This window comes from Schizophyllum commune, assembly GCF_000143185.2.
Source record: "Schizophyllum commune H4-8 unplaced genomic scaffold SCHCOscaffold_9, whole genome shotgun sequence".
Taxonomy (NCBI): domain Eukaryota; kingdom Fungi; phylum Basidiomycota; class Agaricomycetes; order Agaricales; family Schizophyllaceae; genus Schizophyllum; species Schizophyllum commune.
This window is the reverse complement of record NW_026089546.1, coordinates 1,478,776-1,492,444: the sequence shown is the minus strand read 5'-3', so window position 1 is coordinate 1,492,444 and position 13,669 is coordinate 1,478,776. Positions and strand designations below refer to the sequence as shown.

Sequence of the window (13,669 nt, the reverse complement as noted above, 5' to 3'; positions counted from 1 at the left end):
GGAAGCGAGCTGCACCTGTGAGCTGCGTGTATCCCGTCGTCTTTGCACTGATGATTTGCCAACACTGCGGTGATCTGCAAACACAGGCGAGGATTCTCGTGTTGTCTTCCACTGCGATTGAGATTCGAGCAAGGGAATGAGTGGCGGGAGGCGAAGGCAGGACTGGCGACTCGCGAGTCTGTCCGGGGGCCCGGACGTCCGGTCCGTACTCCAGGTGTCGATCATATTTGTTCATGATTGTTTTCTGTTCTAAGCGCCCAACATTCCCCCTCTCCCTCCGCCCCATGAGAGGCGTCAATGAGCGCCGTATATGACGGTCGAGAAGCCGAGAATGACTTCCGCACATATGTAGCGCAATACCGGCAACATCTCGAGGACATACGGGCGCGCCTTGCCGGCGGGAGAAGCGTAGGGGACCACGAAGAGGTCGACGCGACAGACCATGTTGATGAGCCAGATGTCCCGGCGGGATCTGGCGAGCAAGATGGCGCGGCTGCTCCTGCGGCAGATGAAGCCCCTGACTTGTACTTTCCGTTGGACGTGGCAGAGGAGCATGCAGAAGACGAGGATACATGGACCGCATCGGAGCAAGATGCCTTCTTCCACGGACTCGCAGTGTATTCTCGCCTCAGACCCGACCTCATCGCATCATGCATCCCGACGAAAACCGTGCCCGATGTCTGCGCGTACCTCGGAGCATTGGAAGAAGCCGCCTCGTATCATCCCCTCCCGGACGCGCTTGATCGGCGGCGCACTGCTCCCCTCGCGATGGGGATGTCGGAGTCCTGGCTCGAATGGGAAGAGACACAAGCCACTCGCCTCGTTGCTGCAGAACCTGACTGGGAGGCATACGCTTCTGACGCGCAACGTCAGGACACGCTCGCCACATACCCCTCAGACACCTCTGACCCGGCGCGGGAAGCCCTCCAGGCGCACTGGAAATCCGAAGACGCCCTCCACACCCTCGACGCGCACAAGCTACGCGCTATATCCCATATCCTACGCGCCGACGAAGCCGCCGAGGACGATCCCTCACGCCCCTTCACCCCCCATCCCGCCGAGGACGACGCGGAGTCCTTCGCGCCTGAGCGCTCCCAGTCTCGCACCCGCTCGCACTCCAGCACCCCCTCCACGCGCGAGCTCTCCCCCAAATCCCGCCGCCGCCTCCAGAAGCGGCTCTACATGCGACGGAAGCGCGCAGAGAAGGCGGGGATGGAGGCGGTTCAGGACGCGGGCCTGCTCAAGGTCGGGCGGCCCAAGAAGGCAAGGCCGCCGAGGAAGCGCAGGCGACGTGGGCGGGCGGGAGAGGATCAGGGGCGAGCGGGAGGGGAGCAGGATCAGGATCAGGATGGGTGGGAAGATGATGATGGTGATGGTGGTGAAGGGGATAGGGATGGGGATGAAGAGAGCGGGGAGGATGGGGTGAAAGATGGCGAGTACGCACACCCGCACAGGGGCGGGACGACAGCGCCGTACAAGGCCCGGCGCCTGTTCGAGGAGTCCGGGATCACGCCTACAGTGTTGGCGGAACAGAGGCTTGATCTGTTCGATGGGATTGGAGTCGCGCGCTGGCTGGAGTGAGTGGATTATCTATCTATCTGCTTGCTGATTGAGCTCCTCGCTCATTGTCTGATATCTCTGCTCGTTGAGTGGTCCAATCTTCCCGTCTACTGATGTATCTGTTCGTCAGTCGAGTCCCCTGCTTACATCCCGTCTGACAGAACCATACGCGACGATCCTGATATTGAAGACCACTCGACGCCGCCGAACGCGGTCTCTGGTTCGCTCCTCGCCACCTTGCGGGATATCTTGGTCGACTTCGTAACGGACGTGGCGCACCGGGCGATCGTGGCGCGCGAGCAGGAGGTCCACTTCAAGGCCGTCAGCAAGGCGTGGCGGGTCAAGAGTCCGGGTTTGGTGCGTTGTTCATCTTGACCGTTCCTCCGATCTGCTTTTACTCAATCCTCTTAGGTCCTAGCCAAGAACGTCGAACATGCACTCGAGATGATGGACATGGCTGTACCGGACAGACCCAAGAAGCGCAAGCGTCCTCCAGACGAGGAAGATGAGGATGAAGATGCGGAAGACGCGGAGGAAGAGTCAGGAGATGAGGATGGGCATGATGTTCCTGGGGGAGAAGACGGCCCTTCGTCTCGACGTGCAAGCACGTCCTCGTCTCAGCATGCAAGCGGATCCTCGTCCCAACACACTAGCGAACCCGGACCCGACTCCCCGCATGACCCCGTCGACGACCTGTACCCCATGTTCTTTCGTCTGCCTCGGGCATACCAAGACGATCCTGCTGATCTCATGCCTGAAGACACAGACGAGGAAGCGCTCGAGCGCGTTTTAGACGAAGAAGAGGAGCTCGATGCCCAGGATGTTGCTGCGGAAGGGGAGTATGAGGACGAACATTGGGCGAACCTGACGGAGCAGTTTTCTTGATTTCTTCGCGGCATTGTGCACGCTGGCTTCTTGATTTCCACGTCAACTCTTGCAATCCGTATTCTTGACAGTCGCTTCCCCTTCTGCTATTCACATCTTGCTGCACCTTGTTGTTGCATCGCTGCCTCTTGCATTTTTTGGACTATTCATTGCAACCACCTTGTAGCATAAAACTTCATCGTTTCGCATCATCACCTTGGTACAAATACAACATACGCATCGTCAGCACTCATTATGAGGGCGTGCATGGGCATGATCGTGGACGTTGGGTCCAGCCCCGCGAGACCGTAGCAGGCAGCCGGGACGAGCTTACAACTTCCCCATGGCCGAGCTCATGGCTTCGCCACAGAGTATCACAGCTTCGCCGCCTGCGCATTCGTCGCCGCGCCACTCTCCTCGCGGACGCGCACGATCGCCTTGCCCCACGTCTCGCGACGCTCGAGCGCGGTCATGCCGTCGGCGATGCGCTCAAGAGGATAGACGGTCGAGAAGATCACGGGCTTGACTTTCCCGCTGGAGAGCATGCTGGTACAGATAATCAGTACATCCGTCAGCTCTGAAAGCAGAGCACCACGCACCTAAGCAACGTCTTCCACACCTCCGGTACGCGCGCAGGTTCGTGGACTGGCTCGAAGGTAAGCACTCCGTGTGGGCGTGCTAGAGTAAATTGCACTCCGAACAACACGCACTATTGTAAGCCCCCCAATGCAGTCCGACGACAGAGACGTTCTTCAGCAGAACCAGGTTCATGGGCACCTTCTCGATCTTGCCTGCAGCGAAGCCGATGACGAGCGCGCGACCCTTCCAGGCGATACACTTGAGTGAATCTGCGCTATGTTAGCTTTGCCGAGGAACGCTATGGGGTTTTCCGGCCGACGCTACAAGCGTTTCCGGCCCACTGCCGCTACGAGCATTCCCGGCCAACACGACGAGCTCGCCAGGCCGACGCGATAGCTTTCCGTTAGGAATGCTATGGCATACCCAAGCGCTCCAGGCCGACACTATGTCGTCGAGAAAGTAGACGCACCAGTGATCAGTCCGACGGGGTCGTAGATGATGTCCGCTGCGTCCTTTTTCAGTATCGGGTAGTGGCAAGGAATAAGAGAGAGGAAACCTACCTCCATGATTCTCAGTGATGTTGATGACCTCTTTCTGCCAGCCAGGCTGGGTGTAGTCGACAGCGTAGTCCGCGCCGCCCTCGGTCTTTGCGATCTCGAGTTTGGCAGCCGACCCAGCGGCGGCGATGACACGGGCACCCAGCGCTTGAGGGAGGTATCGTCAGTGAAGGGTTCACTGGAGGCCACCACCTGGATGAACTCACCCTTCGCAAGCTGAACAGCAGCGATACCCACCCCGCCCGCAGCAGCCATGACGAGGACCCAGTCGCCCGCCTTGAGCTCCCCGCGGCCGACGAGGGCCTCGTACGCAGTAGGCCAGGTCACAAAGAGACCCGCGCCTTGATCGTAGGTTAGGCTGTCGGGAAGGGGAAGTAGCTGGGAGACGCTGATAGCCGCTTGGTCGCCGAAGGTGCCTTGTCCTGCACCGAAGACGCGGTCGCCGGGCTTGAAGGGGCAGCCGTCAGGGATGGGAGAGTCAGCGGCTATGCGGCCTGCGAATTCGGCACCTGTGCGGAAGGAGCGGATGGAAATTATGGTTGATTAGCTGAGGTTTAGTCTACTGGTGAGGGACGCACCTCCGACGAACGGTAGTGGCGGCTTGTGCTGGTATTTTCCTTGCGCTTGCAGAATCTGGAAGTCCATGATCAGTTCCTGGACGTTGTACACACTACGCTCTGCGATACTCACGTCGAAGAAGTTCAAGCCTGCGCTGTAGACATCGACTAGCACCTGACCCTCGCCCACGACCGGCGCGGGCGCGTCAGAGACGACAGGAATCTCGGAATGGTGCTTGAGCTCGGAGACAACGAAGGCACGCATCGTGGTGGACGCTGGAGAGACGTAAAATCACGGAGACACGAACTGGCCATGGTGGACGAGGGGGATGAACGCAGGTCGGATGACGGCACGGAGCGCACGCACCGGGTCGGCTACCGGCTTTCCCGGCCACAACCACGGCCCGCCCTCCCGCTTCTTGTCTTCCATCACCATGTTCCTCCAGGCATGCTCTTGCTAAACTCCTGTCTTGCCGAAGAAATTCCATCGTACCAGTCTGCTCTTCACCGTACATGACGGCCCCGCGGCCTTCGACCTGCATCCACCTCCAACAAGTAATATCCTGCTTTATTTTGATCATGTTCAGCAGCCGCGCACCTGCTGTCCGCTGTACATGTTGCATGCTCGTTATAGTGACTGTGATCCTCCGCATTAGGCTTCGATTTTTGCGAGCATGAGCTGGACGTATCGGTACCGCGGGCGGAACAAGCAATCTTTGGAGCTAATGCTCAGCGCGCTCGATTCGTCGATGGGTGTGGTACTGCTGGCTAGAATAGGTAGACCATGATCGTTGACCATCTGCTATCCCGCACAGGACTCAATGACCAGGGCCAAGACCATAATCACCCTTCGCCCAGCACACGCACCGGTGTTTGGTTAGCCTTATGTTCGAATTGCTGATGCATTGTGCAGAATAGACTACACCGTTGACTTCAAGTAGACATCAATGACAATAAGTTTGCAGTCGCTCGACCAAGTCTGACCATCAGCAAGCACTCGCGCCGCCGCATGCCCTCGGGAACCCGTCTGGTGACCGTACGCTCCATGCGCGACGGACGAGGAATCGTTCAGGATCCACTCTCCGCCATGTCGTGATATATCGATGCACCTTGGACGTCTGCTTACTAGCAAGGAGCCTGTATGGCAGTGCAAACGACGCATCTGTCTTCGAAGTCTTCGACTATCGAAGTCACAACGCATCTGCATTCATCGATATCCATCGCTCGTTCTTATCAGACCCCAGCCACAGAGACCAACTGGAGACTTTGTCACCTCTAGGATGTCGGCCCTCAGCATGTCCGCAGCCTCGTTGCGCTTTCACTTTCCCGGTTCATGTCACTCCGAGGATCTATAATGTTCTCCCAGGGCCTGCTTTGCGCCGCATTCCGCCTAGCGCAACTCAACAATAGCAGGCACAAAATCCAATCAGATATCTTTGCGCATAGTGTCAGTCAGTCGGCCCAAAATTGCCTTACAAGCTCAATAGGTCCTCGGCTGCGCCATCTCCATGCCACGCGCCGCGCCTTTTTCGGACATCACTTCCGTGCGATTCGGACGGGGCACTACGCATGTTGGACTTGTCAGTTGGCGCCCAGTTGACGGGTAGCCATACCCATCGCGGGTTGCCGTGGAGGTCCGTCGTCTTCCCTCCGTATCCTTACATTCCCCCGGGTCAGGCCTGCCCGAAGCTAATTGCCCATCGAGACGCCCTTCACGGTCAACCGCAATGAATCGCGTCCCATGCACACTCGCAACATCCAAAATACCCAACATATCAGCCTCGTGCTCCCTCTAGCCTTGGCAAGCCCGCGGCGACGCTCGAACAAGCTCTCATGTCCGCGGACAAAAGCCCCCTCTCCCGCGCCCCCGCCTATCTCGCGCCACCGCGCAATTCAGCGGTGGTAGGACAGGATAACGGAACGGCTGTGACGGGCGCGTCTTCCACGATAGCACGCGCCCTCCCTGGCCGGGGTGTATATATACATCTGAGCCTGCGCGGAGATTTGCCTGCTCCTACCGTTCTGCCTGCTCCTTGCATTCCGGACTCGCAATATCGGCGCTCCGCCTGTCCCCGCTACTCATATAACATGCACTCGCAAGTCATGACCACCCTACCCTCACCCACATCTACACCATCCTGCTCAACGCCTACCATGGGATGGAAACCAAAGCGTACTCTGGCTGAAAGTAAGTTGCTCGATGAGAGGAACATATATGAACATATTCATATCCTTGTCACAGCGGAGGCCATCCTCACGGCCCCGGGAAGCATGCACGAGACTGGCGAATGCGAGATAAGAGGTCGACGCCAGAAGGTGTACAGACATTTGTGGCCATCGATGGTAAGAAGCTGCCTACCTGCACGTCACACCCTTTCAAGTCTGACCCAATTGTCATTCAGCGCGCCTTCTGGCTAGACTCGGTGCGCCGGTACGGCAAGCGGACCTACATCGTCTTCGAAGATCAGCGCGTCACATATGAAGAGACGCACATCCAAGCCGTCCGCCTGGCGACTGCGCTCAAGCGCGCGTATGACGTATCGAAAGGTGAGGGAGGTTCTTTCTGTGTGCTGCCTGACACTGACGATCTTCTAGGAGATCGCGTCGCCATAGTATCACGAAATTGTATTGAGTACATGTACGCCTTCTGGGCTTGTCGTACGTAGAACGGATGCAGTTGCTTCTCCAGCTAACCCATCTTGCAGACATGCTCGGCGCCGTAGCCGTCCTGGTCAACGCGTATGTCGATTCATCGTGATTGGTTCCGCTATGCACTGACCCTTCTTGCAGCTGGCTTCCCGTCGAACCTCTCTCTTACTGCATAACGCACACCCAGTGCCGCGTTCTCATTTGCGACCCCGAACGCTCTGCCGTCATCCAACCAATCGTGGACGACCTCGCAGCAAGCGGCGTAACCGGCGTCCTCGTCTTCGGCGACACCGTCGATGTCAACGCGCAATGGGCGGGCATGCAGAGCTATAGTTCGGTGGTGCAGCGTTTCTCGACGGAAACCGACAAATCGATACTAGAAGACGGCAATGACTACCTCGACGTCGACGTGCAGCCGGAGGATAACTGCGCGGTCATGTTCACGTCCGGTCAGTTTTAATGGGAAGAGACGAGCTTACTTGAATCTTGGGCTGACCCTCGCACCAGGTACGACCGGGTTGCCCAAGGGCGTGCTAAGCACGCAAAGGCAATACCTTACGAATGTTTTGAATGTTCGTCGACTTCATCTCCACCACAGATCCTTTGCTCACACTCCGTAGGTTCTCGTTGGAAGCCGGCGCGCGGCGCTCCGAAGGGGCGAAGACATAACGTCCTCGCTCACTTGCAATTTGCCACAGAAGGGCGCCCTTGTCGCTGTGCCTTTGTTCCACGTTACTGGGACGACTTCGTATTCGGTGAGTAGACTGTCAGGTTAATGCATCTGTAACTGATAAGTTTTTAGATGATGGCAACGATGACCGGCATGAAGATCGTGCTCATGAGAAAATGGGATCCGGTTGAAGGTGAGGGCTCTCACCACTTTGCTAGACCATCGCTGACAATTACGCAGGTGCACGGTATGGTTTTTCTACCCTGCAGAGCAACGCACTGTCTAATGTGGTCATCATTCAGCCTCATTCGCCGAGAAAACGTCCAGGTTGCAGGCGGCGTGCCCGCCATGGTCTCCGACCTTCTGCACTCCCCCCTTGCCGGACATCCCATTGAGTGCTTGCTCTTCGGTGGCGCGCCGGCGCCGGAAAGCCTGGTGGAGCGCGTTCAGGAGAGTTTTCCCGGGAGTTCGATGTACGTACTCGAGGTGGTCGGACCATTGGCACAAAATGCTGAATTGCTACAGGTCGACAGCATATGGGCTGACAGAGACGAACTCAATCGCGGTTTCGGTACGGCCATTTTGCAGGTGTTGTGTTGCACTATCTTACGCGTCGCCCTCCTAGATTGCTGGCGAGGACTACGTTGCGCGACCGACTACAGTGTGAGTTGAGCTCAAGATTTCCTCACGCAAAGCTGATGATTCTGGTGCGCAGAGGCAGACCCGCTCCCGTCAACGAAATCCGGATTGTTGCGCCATGTAGTGCTGCGACAACCTCACTGCCACCCGGTGAGGCTGGAGAGGTCCTGATGTACGTCAACCATTTGTTCAGTACCACGGTCGTTTGCTCAAGTATTTTAGACGCGGCCCGAATATCATGCAAGAGTATTACGACGATCCTGAGGCTACAGCGCGTGTGCTATCACGCGATGGCTGGCTACGAACGGGCGATATCGGCTACCTCGATAACGAGGGCTTTTTGTATATCAAAGATCGAAGTGCGTATTGCACTCTTTCCTTCCATTCGGTATAGGCCTTGTGGGACTGAAGCTAATAGCACCTCCAGTCAAAGACATCATTATCCGAGGAGGGGAGAACGTCGACTCCGTTGCGGTCGAAAATGCGCTGTATAACGATCCACGCGTCCTACAAGCTGCTTGCGTCGGCGTGCCGGATGCGCGCCTAGGTGAACTGGTGACCGCGGTCGTATATGTCCGGGCTGGTCAGCATGTGACGGGCGCGGCATTGTTAGCAAGATGTCGGGCGAGGTGCATGTGAGGCTTCGAAGATGTTACAGCGTTGCTGATCAGCATCCCAGCTTGCCGCGATTTGCGGTGCCCGTCATGATTGTGGTCCAATATTCGCCGTTGGGTAAGTGCTGCATTGCACGCTCCAGGAAGCGCGCTAAGGCAATGACCGTAGAGATGACACCCTCTGGCAAGATTGTCAAGCACGGCCTGAGGAAATTGATGAAGGCAAAATGGGAGAGGGAGCGAGAGAGCATGGCTGCGAACACCTGCGCAAGGTTATGACCAAGACCGTATTGTTCTACTATATTATGTTGTATTTTATCCGGCGTTCTCACTTCTCCGGGTCCTCACCATGCTTCGTCGCGAGGTACTGTGATCGACGCACATTCGAGCGCTCGGACTCGCTTGGGATCGCTTGCGGCGTTACGCGCGCGGCGTCGGGAGGACTGCGGTGTCTGCGCATTCAGAGTGCCCTCCACAAGCTTCATTGTTCGCTATTCATCGCCTTTACCTTCCAGTCGTTCATCCACTGTCCTGGGTACGCCCTTGATCGCCCTTGTTTTCCTGATCTGGCATACCCTTTCTGTTGAAACGACGTCGGTCAATTGATTGCCAAGGCGACGCCCGGCCCTGATCAAGACACCTTTTGCTCCGCGCCTTCATCTCCGCGCTCGTTGCGGACGGCGATGAACCCTTTTCGATCCCCTACGCGCGCCGGCTACGACGCCGTCGAGCTCGGGCATCCAAGTCAACTTCATGACAGTCCCCAGTCGACGCCCAGGATGAGCTCCAACATGCCGCTCTACGAGTACAGCCTCGCGGGCCAAGGGCAGCCCCGACCGAACACCACCGGATCCCCGACACCAAACTCGGAAGACACACATGTTACGTACCCGCCGTACTCTCAGAACACCATGGCGTCCTCGTCGTCTCTGCCTATGTACGAGCCGAGAAGAGGTGACGCTGGCGTGGGATATCCGCCCGAGAGTAAGGGACCGCAAACCAGCATGCCGCGACCGACGCGCCTCTCCCGAAGTCCGTCTTGGGACATTCTCAATGGCATCAAGCGCTTTGAGAATCAATACGAGGAATTCGACACCCGCAAGGCCACGGAGGAGCATCTAGCCTTCGCGGACGGAGATCTACCGAAGAACAGAGTGCGTGTCCTGCATACGCAGCCGATCCGAAGGACTGACCACCTTCCCAGTTCTCTCGGTTGTATCACTATCTAATCAATGTTTCTGTCGTCACTCGGTGGATTCTGTTCATCGTGCCGGTCCTGGGCATCATATGGATTCCCGGCATCCTACACTTTACTGAATTTCCCGACGCTACTGCAAGTGGACTTCACCTTCCCAATTATCGACGACTGACCTATCCCAGGTGTGGAGTGTCAATCTCCTCTGGTGGTCTGTATGGCTGTCGGTGGTCTGGGGAGGCTGGTGGTCAGCTTTGGCCGGTGCTCTCCTACTTCCTGGGCTACTCAGATCAACTATCGGTGTCGTCGGTTCGTACTGCTTGCAGGATCATTGTACTCCACCTAACCCCCCCACAGCCGTATCTTCACGCCGATATATTGATTGGATGACCGCGTTACATCGTTACGTCGCCTTCTTCGCCTGGACCTTTCTCAACTGGTGTGCATACCTTACTCATGTTCTCCCTCAATCGTACTCATAGCGCTTCAAAGGGCATCTTTCAACCCGATCATCGACCAACGTCAACTCTCCGATGCCTCAGGCGCTTCGCGCAACATCATCGACCTCATTGCGAAGCTTCTGTTTGGACTCTTTTTGTGTGCGGGTCTGCTCGCATTCGAGAAGTTCAGCATCCAGTGGATTGCGGGCAAATTCCACGAGCGTAGCTATGCCGGTTCGTACTTATCTTCCTTGATTCCGTGCGTCTATCTGACCTTTATTCTCCCAGAGCGCATCGCGGACCAGAAATTCACCGTTCGGGCCCTCGTAGTCTTGTACAGACATTCCAGTGATATTCCAGGGCGTCACGACACGATGAATGGCGCACAGCGTGGGATCAAGGACAAGGTTAGTACTTCACTACGCCTTTTCGATGTACCACGCATCTGACCCAGCTTGTTGCTCTAGGCGAATCCTGCACGTCTCCTCAAGGCCGCGATCAAGGGTGTGCGGAATGCTGCGACCACGACTACGACAGCGCTCGGCAACGTCGCCTCTGAGATCGCTGGAAGCTCCGTTCTGCAGCCCAACTCGCCTCAAGCCATGGTCAAGACGGCTTTGGAGAGCGCGAACAAGTCCAGGCAGGTACGCGAATGCGGTACTTCCCGCAGACCAACCCGGTTCTGACTGTGCGCTTCATAGCTAGCGCGCCGGATATTCTACTCTTTCGCGAAGCCGGGTTCCGAGTACATGTTTCTCCAGGACATACAGCACCTCTTCCCGGATGACATCGTCGACCGGGTGTTCTCCATTTTTGACCGCGATGGAAATGGCGACGCGAGCAGAGAAGAGGTCGAGATGGCGCTCATGTAAGTCGAAGGTAGTGCAAAAACAACCCGGGCTGACGCGGCGCCACAGGGACTGCCACCGGGAACAGCTGTCCATCGAGCACTCCATGCAGGACCTCGACAGCGCTGTCGGTCGTCTCGACAACATCCTCATGTCCTTGTATGTCATCATTGCGATCCTCATCATCGCTGTCTGCTTGGTACGTCTACCCTCCTTTCTCATCTTCTAATCCCTCATGCGAGCACACCATCAGGAAGCCGAACTCGTCACCCTCGTCACCTCCGCCGGCACACTCATCCTCGGTCTCTCCTGGCTCATTGGTTCCTCGCTCGCCGAAGTGCTCACCAGCATCATCTTCCTCTTCATCAAGCACCCCTTCGACGTTGGTGACCAGGTGTCGATTGACAAAGAAATTTTCACCGTGAAGGAGATTCGGTTGCTCAGCACGATCTTCCTCGACTCGAACGGAGTATTTGTGCAGGCGCCGAATACGAAGTTGAATGATTTGGTGCGTACATTACTGGTGTAGGCATTCGTGCAAAGCTGATTTCTGTGTTCTTGCGCAGTTCTTGTATAACATCCGGCGAAGCCCGCAACTCTCGGAGACCTTTGCGTTCGACGTGGCGTACGAGACGACGTTCGAGCAGCTGGAGGACCTCAGGACAAGGATGATCGCCTTCCTGAAGGCTGAGAGGCGAGATTACTTGCCTTCATTCGACGTGAATGTCGTCGGTATGTTGCAATTCTTGATGCTACCTTCGATGTATCCTGACCGCGACCACAGAGTTCCCCGACCAGGAAAAGATGTCGCTGACGGCGGACATCATGTACAAGAGCATCTCGCAGCAGGCCGGCTTGAGAGGTACGTTGGGTACGCACCATACCGTCACAACATACGACCTGACTTTCCTCGACAGCGAAGCGACGCAACAAGTGGGTCTGCGCGTTAAAGACCATGCTTGCCGAGGTTGGCATCTACGGACCCAAAGGCAACCCGGACGCACCGCCGCCACCAAAACGGTACACAGAGGTGCCCTGGGACCAGGTGCAGGAGGACGACAGAAAACGGGAGGAAGAGGAAAAGGCACGTGTGAAGGGCGTGCCCGAACCGATTCTTCCCTTTGTAGGCTGGCGCTTGGCGGATGAGAAGGCGCAGTACCACGACCCGATCGCGGGCGTGTTCGGAGAGACGGGGGAGGTCTTCACATCCTCGCGAGGACCGTCGCGGGCGCCGACGCCCAGGAGGCAGATGACGGACGATAGCTTGCGGCACCGGGGTATGCCACGAATGGTAGCGACGCCGCCGCCGATGATGCCTCAAGCCGTCGCGGGCTCCTCGTCGCCCAGGTCTTCGCCCAGGCGCCCTCCGGGAATACCTCTGCGCGCAGATTCGTACGAGATGATGTCGCGCTAGTTCGTCGGCTCCTCTCTCGCTTTCTTGATTCCTCGAAGTGGGGTCGCAGCCTGGTGCTGGGGTTTGGTTCTCGTCAAAAACACAGACGCTTGTCTATAGATCTCTCATGGGTTGGGTCTCGGGGCTCACTGGTGTACATCAGTCTTTCTTGCTTGTTCTAGTGCTCATCTAACGGACTCTCCATCGGTCGCATGCTTTCCACTCTCTTATCACCTACACTCACTGATTACACCCATCGTAGTCTACACACTACTCGCCGAGTCTACGGCATCCACTGCATGCATATATGGCTCCCCTATCTCTTCATCATCTGCATTGCTGCATATACTGAATGTCCCGGCACCTATCCGAGACTCGAGGAAGCAGGGAGTGGGAATCAAGCCGCAGAACGCTGCTGCTGTCAGATTGTGGCAAGGATTGTGGCGATTCCGAAGCCGTGCCAGCCTCGGGGGCTCCCAACTCTTCACCGCGACCCACCTCCAGATACTCGAGCTATCGCTTCCATCTTGCCCACACAACATTCTGTACGGATAACGCAAACTTTGGCGTCAAAAGCAGCCCGAAATTACCGCTGGAACGGCCGTTTTCCCTCCGAAAACACGGGTATAGATTAACTTGCGCTAACATACACTACATGGTCCTATGGTCCAGCGGATAGACGACGTCCAAATTACCGCGGGAGTGGTTCGGGGGAGCACCCCGATAGCTCCCATGTTCGGTTCTTGGTAGGACGTAGAGGGTGGGGCACTCGGGGTCAGCCCGGCGGCTTCATTCCTTCGCCTGTTCATTGTTTTTGTTTTGTATTCCAGTGCGGCTCCTCTACGCGACTAATAAAAATTGGGGCAGAGTGTAATTCTCGGAGAGTATAAGGGCTTGACAGATAGTCTCAAGGAAGTGCAAGGCGTGGGCGGGTGGGGACGCTGTTCGGAATTTCTTCCATATCGGGAAGGAAGCCTCGTGCTATGGCCTACCTCCCACGCCGCTCGACTGATATAGATATGTAAACCCTTCTGGCATTCATTTGCTGGGCCAGAGAGACACGAGAAGCATCGACACACAGATCGCGTAACTATAAGAGGGACA

At 56.8% G+C, this 13,669-nt stretch overlaps 4 protein-coding genes across 4 annotated transcripts; 3 read left to right on the top strand and 1 right to left on the bottom strand.

The window, feature by feature from the left end:
- Positions 1-296: 296 nt before the first annotated feature.
- On the top strand, positions 297-2,445 carry SCHCODRAFT_02586122 (uncharacterized protein; the record flags this gene model as incomplete). The annotated part of the gene is made up of 3 exons (XM_050343955.1): positions 297-1,577; positions 1,722-1,917; positions 1,972-2,445. Coding segments are annotated over 3 exons (1,951 nt in total), but the record flags the coding sequence as incomplete, so codon positions are not given.
- Positions 2,446-2,798: 353 nt separating this feature from the next.
- Positions 2,799-4,382, bottom strand: SCHCODRAFT_02670536 (NAD(P)-binding protein; the record flags this gene model as incomplete). The annotated part of the gene is made up of 8 exons (XM_003029376.2): positions 2,799-2,970; positions 3,024-3,069; positions 3,135-3,272; positions 3,473-3,508; positions 3,564-3,707; positions 3,794-4,069; positions 4,139-4,193; positions 4,251-4,382. 8 exons carry the CDS (start codon positions 4,380-4,382, stop codon positions 2,799-2,801), a joined length of 999 nt encoding a protein of 332 aa, XP_003029422.1.
- Positions 4,383-6,271: 1,889 nt separating this feature from the next.
- Positions 6,272-8,968, top strand: SCHCODRAFT_02670535 (acetyl-CoA synthetase-like protein; the record flags this gene model as incomplete). The annotated part of the gene is made up of 16 exons (XM_003029774.1): positions 6,272-6,305; positions 6,360-6,460; positions 6,520-6,664; positions 6,713-6,775; positions 6,823-6,856; positions 6,908-7,215; positions 7,274-7,338; positions 7,387-7,521; positions 7,569-7,909; positions 7,962-8,007; positions 8,062-8,099; positions 8,152-8,247; positions 8,298-8,434; positions 8,503-8,704; positions 8,755-8,807; positions 8,859-8,968. The coding sequence occupies 16 exons, from the start codon at positions 6,272-6,274 to the stop codon at positions 8,966-8,968; spliced, it is 1,908 nt and encodes a 635-aa protein (XP_003029820.1).
- A 404-nt stretch (positions 8,969-9,372) lies between these two features.
- Positions 9,373-12,586, top strand: SCHCODRAFT_02670534 (uncharacterized protein; the record flags this gene model as incomplete). The annotated part of the gene is made up of 13 exons (XM_003029773.2): positions 9,373-9,843; positions 9,894-10,022; positions 10,070-10,193; positions 10,242-10,325; positions 10,427-10,558; positions 10,613-10,731; positions 10,792-10,968; positions 11,026-11,192; positions 11,242-11,371; positions 11,426-11,680; positions 11,739-11,904; positions 11,957-12,034; positions 12,090-12,586. 13 exons carry the CDS (start codon positions 9,373-9,375, stop codon positions 12,584-12,586), a joined length of 2,529 nt encoding a protein of 842 aa, XP_003029819.1.
- Positions 12,587-13,669: the final 1,083 nt, after the last annotated feature.